General features: G+C 54.5%; 1 protein-coding gene across 2 annotated transcripts in view; it reads right to left on the bottom strand.

Annotated features, from left to right (window-relative positions):
* Positions 1-3,224: 3,224 nt before the first annotated feature.
* SELENOI (selenoprotein I) overlaps positions 3,225-7,712 on the bottom strand; it is a 29,990-nt gene continuing 25,502 nt past the window's right edge. Inside the window, exon 10 of one of the 2 annotated variants that reach the window (XM_038132088.1) lies at positions 3,225-7,312. In XM_038132088.1, coding sequence (XP_037988016.1) covers positions 7,196-7,312 — 117 coding nt within the window. In that variant the 3' untranslated portion in view covers positions 3,225-7,195. The remainder of the gene's footprint in view (positions 7,313-7,712) is intronic. The other variant, XM_038132089.1, reaches the window with a different exon arrangement.

The following is a 7,712-nucleotide window of genomic DNA, read 5'->3' as shown; positions in this document are numbered from 1 at the left end:
TTTCCCCAGAGGGGGTCAGGAGCAAATGCCATGAAAAAAGGAGTCTGGAGAGCATTTTTAAAGAGGGGAGGGTACAAGGGGTGGATATTACTCTTAACCAATGGGGGGATTTTAGGGGAGGATAACATCGCATAACTTACCAATAGGGAACACTCAGGGGAGGGAAGAAGCCTTTTAAACCAATAAATCATTGAAACAGAGCTAACTGACAGGGAACTCTCTGGAACACGAGGGGAGTGGCAACAGCAATTGACAGGAGCAAGGGGCAGGGTGACCGGGATTGGCAGGGACATGTAAGGGAATGAGGGGAGGGACAAGGGGACTGACACAGCGAGGGACAAACAAGTGGCGGGAAAACCTTGAGGTAAAAAACTTAGGGCTGAACCATTTGCGGGAACAGAACAGGTTACATGGGAGAAACCATTGTAACCAACTAACATAAAAAACTCTAACTTTTATATTAAAACAGCAGCCAAACGTCAAACTACCACACTTACTCAGAGGCACTCGACCTTATGGAGTGTCCAAAGCTATGCTGGATGGGGCTTGGAGCCCCCTGGGATGGTGAAAGGTGTCCTTGCCCATGCAGGGGTGGGATGAGATGAGCTTTCAGGTCCCTTTTCACCCCAGCCGTTGTATCAATTGATGATTCAGTGACATTCAGGAGGTGCAAACAGAGGATCGCCTTCCTGCCTCCCCCAGAGCTGCAAACATCCCTGCCCAGGCAGGGCTGGAATCCATCCCTCACCTGCCGGTACCTCAATTTCCACAGCAGGGTTTCGGCAGCCCTGGGGTTGTCACCGGGAAGGTGGGAGCTGACCTGGGAGGGTGGGAGCAGCCCCGGGAGGGTGGGAGCATTCCCTAGAAGGTGGGAGCAACGCCGAGAGGGTGGGAGCAGCCCCATGAAGGTGGGAGCAGCCCCGGGAAGGTGGGAGCATTCCCGAGAGGATGGGTGCATTCTCGAGAGGGTGGGAGCAGCTCATGAAGGTGGGAGCATCCCCGGGAAGGTGGGAGCAGCCCTGGGAGGCTGGGAGCATCCCTGGGAAGGTGGGAGCTGTCCTGGAAGCAGCCCCATGAAGGTGGGAGCAGCTCCGGGAAGGTGGGAGCGTTCCCGAGAAGGTGGGAACAGCCCTGGGAAGGAGGGTGCAGCCCCGGGAATTTGGGAGCAGCCCCATGAAGGTAGGAGCAGCCCCGGGAAGGTGGGAGCTGTCCTGGGAGCAGCCCCAGCAAGGTGGGAGCAACCCCGGGAGAGTGGGAGCAGCCCCGAGAGGGTGGGAGCAGCCCCGAGAGGGTGGGAGCAGCCCCGGGAAGGTGGGAGCATTCCTGAGAAGATGGGAGCATTCCCGAGGAGGTGGGAACAGCCCTGGGAAGGAGGGTGCAGCCCCGGGAATTTGGGAGCAGCCCCATGAAGGTGGGAGCATTCTCGAGAGGGTGGGAGCAGCTCCGGGAAGGTGGGAGCATTCCCGAGAGGGTGGGAACAGCCCCGGGATGGTGGGAGCATCCCCGGGAAGGTGGGAGCTGTCCTGGGAGGGTGGGAGCATTCCCGAGAGGGTGGGAGCAGCCCCGGGATGGTGGGAGCATTCCCGAGAGGGTGGGAGCAGCCCCGGGAAAGTGGGAGCAGCCTCAGGAAGGTGGGAGCAGCCCGCGCCGCCGGCATCCGGTACGCTACCGAAACCTATTGTCAGTCGCAATCCCTTAATTCCATTACACCTACCGCAGCAATCCGCTTAGGGGAAGCTCTGGAGAGGCTGAGGAAGGAGGAGGCATCGCTTAAATACACCTAGGCTTTATCCCGGCGGGAAGCGCACGGCCCAGGGCACGGGAGTGGCCGCAGGGCTCTTGGGCTCTGCTCACGGCTGGCTGAGTCAAGGGGTTAAGCTAGAAATAGAATTAGCAAAGATCATATACTGTGATTAGAGCTTAGCAAGAAAATCAGTCGATTTATCCACCAGGTGGGGATAACTGAAACAAGGTTGGGAATGATAGGTGATATATGAAGTATTCCAAGAGTGCAGGAGCCATAAATATCACTGGCTTTTAAGAATGAGAGGAGGTTTGGACTGTGAGCAGCAAGTCAAGGAGCCCTGCCAGCTTGACACGGGTGAAGAGTTTACCATGAGGAAAATGTCTTACTTCCTCCCCAGAAGCCCACTAACCCAATTAAAGAGGACAGTTGTGCATCCATAATGGATATTCAGCTGATTATAATACAAAGCATAATGATTATGTATTATGCATCCTTAGAAACCTCTTGGATGTGTAAAAACTTTTCTGGATAAATAGAGAGCAGGAGTCTGCAGCTCCTCAGGCATGGCTTTGGAAACGATTCCACATGTATCCAGCATTGTCATAAATACAATGTACTACTTCTTTTATTACTAATAACATTATTAATTAACAACTAATAATTATACTATTTATCATTATTTAACACTATTTATTTATTACTTCTTTTCAACTTCAATTAGTTGAAGAGTCGTCTGTCCATGCTTCACTGCCACCAGCCTGCAGCCTCTGCTGCTCTTGGGATAGCTTCACAGCCTGTCACTGCTGTCACCTGTGTCACTTGTGCTGCTCCCCAGCCCAGCTGCTCCCCCACATCCTGCACATCTTCTGAGAGCTGCAGCCCCTCTGCCACGGAGCCAGGCTGGCAGAGCTGGGGGTGCTCACCTGGAGAGGAGAAGGATCCAGGAAGAGCTCAGAGCCCCTGTGTCGTGGTTTGAGAGGAAATGAGTTTTTGGGAGGTGGTGGAAAATCCCCACTCCAGCCTGGCTCTCCCAGCACCTTGGAGACCTCAGTGGGAGACTCAGAGCCCCTTGCAGGGCCTGAAGGGGCTCCAGGAGAGCTGCAGAGGGACTGGGGACAAGGCCTGCAGGGACAGGACCCAGGGAATGGCTCCCAGTGCCAGAGGGCAGGGCTGGGTGGGATCTTGGGAATGAGGAATTGTGCCCTGGCAGGGTGGGCAGGCCCTGGGTGCCCAGAGCAGCTGGGGCTGCCCCTGGATCCCTGGCAGTGCCCAAGGCCAGGTTGGACAGGGCTTGGAGCAGCCTGGGGTAGTGGAAGGTGTCCCTGCCCCTGGAATGCGCTGGTCTTGAGTGTCCCTCCACACCCAAATCACTCTGTCACTTGATGAATCCATCTCTGCCTGCTGCCCTCCAGCCCATTCCCTGCTCCACCTTTTCCTCTTCACCACGTTCAGCAGAAAGAAAAGACAAACACCAGTAAAAGGTGTGGAAAATTTTATTCTTTACTGAACTTTATTCGTTTTCTGTTTGGCTTAAACACAATAAATATTTCAGCAGTAGCATTGAACAGACTGGAATTCACACCCACTGCAGTACCTGAACCCCCAGACTCTGGACTCTGGGAACAACATCGGGGCCCCTGGGATCACAGCACCTCACTGTGGGCCACGGCCAGCACCAGTGTCCCCTTCAGCCCAAGGGACAGGAGCAGGGCTGTGTCCCTGCTGGCAGAGAGGGATGGGGGCAGATTTTGAGGTTTCCAACCAGCTCTGACCAAACGGGCTCTGCAGGTGCTGTGGGCTGAGGCAATTGGCACCTTGGAGGGTGAGCAGGGAGTTACCCCAAGAACTTCTGCTCCTTGGGCAGTGATGGATGGCCCAGCCACTTCCTTGGAGACCAGCCTGGGGATTTCTCCAGCCAGGTCTGACCACACCTGGATGGACCAGAGGGTTTTTTCCACAAGCGAGGAGGGTAGCATAGCTCCCACTGTCACCACGGAATCACTGGGGTTGGAAAAGCCCTCTGAGCCCATCAAGTCCAGCCATTCCCAGCACAACCACGGCCAAAGTGCTGTCCCGTGTCCCCATGTGCCACATCCTCATAGCTTTTAAATCCCTCCAGGGATGGGGACTGCACCCCTGCCCTGCACAGCTGTGCCAGGGCAGGACAGCCCTTCCCATGAAGGAATTGTTCCCAATATCCAACATGAGCCTCCCCTGGCACAGCTTGAGGCCATTTCCTCTCGTCCTGTCCTTGTCCCACCAAGAGCAGCCTCTGTGTCACCTCAGCCACTGCTTTGACACAGCTCAGAAGTAGAGGTGGGCAAAACCAGGAGGAGCCAAGGCTGGTTCCCCAAAAGCACCCCTTCCCTAGGGACTTTCCAGCTCTGTCAGAAGCAGGCATGGATGCTCTCAGGGAAGAGATTAGGGCCCTCACTGGAGCTAAGATCAAACCAGCCCTGACTCCCAGCTGCAGATCCTTGACAGGCCAGGAGGTGACACCAGGCCAGCTCTGTTTAAGGAGCTTAAAGATGTTCCCAGAGCCCAGGGAGCTCCCACTTCCAGTACGCTGCTCCTGGCTCTGGCAAAGCCTTGGGGCAGGGGGATATGAGGAGAGGCAGCTGCCAAACCCCACCGTGACCAACCAGGGGCTGCAGGAGAGCTGGAGAGAGCCTGGAGGGACAGGACCCAGGGAATGGCTTCCCACTGCCAGAGGGCAGGGCTGGATGGGATATTGGGAATTAGGAATTGTTCCCTGCCAGGGTGGGCAGGTCCTGGCACAGGGTTCCCAGAGCAGCTGGGGCTACCCCTGGATCCCTGCCAGGCTTGGAGCAACCTATCCCTGGAAGAAGAGACAACACAGATCAGCTCTGGGGCACCAGGCAGGAGGAGCTGAGGAGCCAGGACCTGCCCTTTCCATCCCCAGGAGCACACCCCAGAGCCCAGCCAGAGACCACCAGCACAGAAGATCCCCCTCAGGGGCTGTTACCCAGGAACACTTTAATACTTAAGACTTAAACCCATGGTAAGCAATAGAAGGGTTGGTTCTCAGCTGCTACACAAGGTTTGGTCTCTGTTTCTGTTCCCCTCTCAGAATCCAGGAGCAGAAATCACTGGATTTCTAAGAGCCCAAGGAGAACCCCCCTCCCCAGCAGCTGCCTGGGCACTGGGATGGGCTCTGCTCCATCCCTGTCCCCACCAGGTACAAGCCAGCCCAAACCCCAGCGCGGATTTAAGGAGATTTTTTTTCTACTTTCAAGGTGCAATAAATTAAGGCACCAAAGAGCCAGAACTCCCCCAGGATAAAATGCCTGTGCAGAGGAAGCAGTTCCAGTTTTGGAGAGGGATGTTCTTCTTACACCAAGACTTAAGCTCAGACAACTCCTCCCAGCCTCAGCAGCATCCCAGTCCTCAGGGGCCAGTGATTCCCCTTTGGAAGAGACAGGACAAGGCAAGTGCCAGGTTTGGGAGCCCAGAGTTCAGTTGGAAGCCTGAGAAAACAGCTCAGTTCTTCTCTGCTTGGGCAAACACAAAACTAGACAGAAAATCATCCAACATACACATTTTTCAGCGTTGCCAGCCCAGCTCTGCTATCTGCACAAGTCCCACAGGAAGCTGTGTCCCAGTTGAAAATTCCCTCTAATTCCTGTGCGAGCAGGACTTAAATTTATCTCCATAATTCTATTTCATGAAATAGCAGGAGTCAAAAACTCAGGTGCAGCCCAAGTCATTTGTCCATGGAGGGTTTTGTGGTTTTTTTTTTTTTTGCTGTACAACATCAGTAAAATGGATTGGAGGAAGCTACTTTATTAAATAAACTCTGAAAACCATCGGCCCCCTCTCCCAGCCCCGCAGCAGCCGTAGGGACACGTGAGATCCAGAGCCTCCCACAGGGGATGGCAGCCCTGGGAAGGGCCCAGATTGCTCCTCACAGGCTGTACCGTGACATGGGGCTGACCAGGGGTGACCAAGACTGACCAGGGGCTACCCAAGCAACCCATGAACTCACGAGCTCAACCTCAGGGCTTCCAGTCTTGGCATGACAGTGATTCCATTTCCAAAAGAAAAAGCATTAAATAGCAGTTACACGTTGAAGGCTTCCCAGAGCAGGAAGAGGCTTTTCCTGCAGAAGGAAATTGCTCTGACCAAGCTGTCAGATGCCCCACGTTGCACAACAATCAGTGTCTGAAGGAATTTGTTCCCATGGTAGTTCCACCTGCACGATCGGCTGTGCTTGTTCTCTTCCGGATGCAGCCTTTCCAGAGCCTGGGTTTAAGCTACACTCTTCATTCAAGCACAGGTCTTCATTGAATCAAGCCAACAGGAAAGAAAATCAGCATTCAGTCTTCACCACCCCACTCGAAGTCAATTATAAAAACAAATTAAAAAATAAAATCAACGCAAACACATCTTTGACAAGTGGACAGTAAACAAAGAGATGCCTGGATGAGACACGCGGGTGCTGAGGACAAAGAGAGGGAGATCTGAAAGGTTCCCACTCCTGGGAGCATCCTGAAGGTGCACACACGACCAACACAGGGCTTCAGGTGCTTCTCCCAGCGGTGGAATTGCAGTTGGGAAGGGCCAGGCTGTTCCTGGCTGTGGAATGAGGGCTCAGGCAGCAGGAAAGGAGCCAGGGAGCCAACCACGACAGCAAATCCATGATGGTAGGAATGGGGAGAGCTTGGCTCTGTAGTCTCAGCCACCTTCCATGGCCCAGACCCCATTCCCAGACTGGGAACACACATGGACACACAGGAACGTGTCGAGATGTGGTCCCAGGTACCACACAACGTGCAGAAGCCACATTCCCACTCCTATGGGAAATTGAGCCCTGATTTTCCAAGCCCCCCATTTAGGATTGAACTACAAGCTTTGAGTGTCTTGTCTTTTTTTTCCCCCGTTAAAAAAAAAAAAAAAGAAAAAAAAAAAAAAAAAAAAAGACAACAAAGGTGCTAGCAAGTGTTTGCCCAAAAGCAGGAAGGCAGGACAGAATGTGGGAGAACTGCCACCATCTGCTCCCAAAGTACCAGCCCAGCACAGGGGCTGTCCAGACAGCAGCACTGGGGACAGCCAGGAACTACCCCCACCACCAGGATGTCCCCCTGCCCTTGGAGGAATCAGCTGCGTTGGTTTTGGTGTCAGGCCAAGGTGCTTTGCTCAGGTAAAGCCTTTGCATCCCCAAGCAGCTTCCCCTGAGCAAGGGCCGGAGCCAGAGGCTTCTCTGGGAACATTCAGCTGGTCTAAGGTACAGTAACAGCGACCTGAAAGGCTCCTCCTCCTCCAGCTCCACCCAAAACCCGAAGCTTGCAGGGATGGAAGAGCAGCAGGAGCCGCCCCGGCCCGGCCCGGCCCCGGCTGCAGCGGATCCCGCGTGTCCTTGGCCCTGTCCAGAGGATAGTTTGATCTGTGGTGATGGCTGAAGTATTTACAGGTATTTGCAGCAGGTATTTACAGTCCTTCTGCAGCCCGCAGGCCGATTTTCTCCTCCTCTGCTCCCAGTCAGTCCGGAGTGGGCTTCCGTAGGGAGAAGGGCCGGATGTTGAAGTGCCTGCTCAGCTGGCTCACCTAGGGACGAGGCAGACACGGGATTGGGTTATCCTGGATCCCGGGGGATTATCCCGGCTCCCAGGCATAAGCAGCACAGCCCCAGACCTGCTCCCTGTTCCCACCAAGCCCCTGCCAGCCACTGTCCCCACCCCACCCCTGCTCACAGCTCATGTCCTGCCCAGCCCCATCCCTGTCTCCAGGCACTGGTTCCACAGGGAACAGCCCTGCTCCCTTCACAACCTTCCCAAACAACATCTGGGAGCAGGGTCACCCTCTGTTCTTCCCCTCCACAGGGGCAGGAGTTGGGAATGCTGAGCCCAGTCCTGCAGGATTTTACCCTCCTCCTTCATTATTCTGTTTAAATTCATTTGATCCTCTCAGATATCTATATAAAATATTCCCGAATCCATTCAAAGTG

The sequence above is a fragment of the Motacilla alba genome, chromosome 3 (assembly GCF_015832195.1).
Source record: "Motacilla alba alba isolate MOTALB_02 chromosome 3, Motacilla_alba_V1.0_pri, whole genome shotgun sequence".
NCBI lineage: Eukaryota > Metazoa > Chordata > Aves > Passeriformes > Motacillidae > Motacilla > Motacilla alba.
The sequence above is the reverse complement of the archived record's forward strand: the minus strand, read 5'-3'. Positions and strand labels throughout refer to the sequence as shown.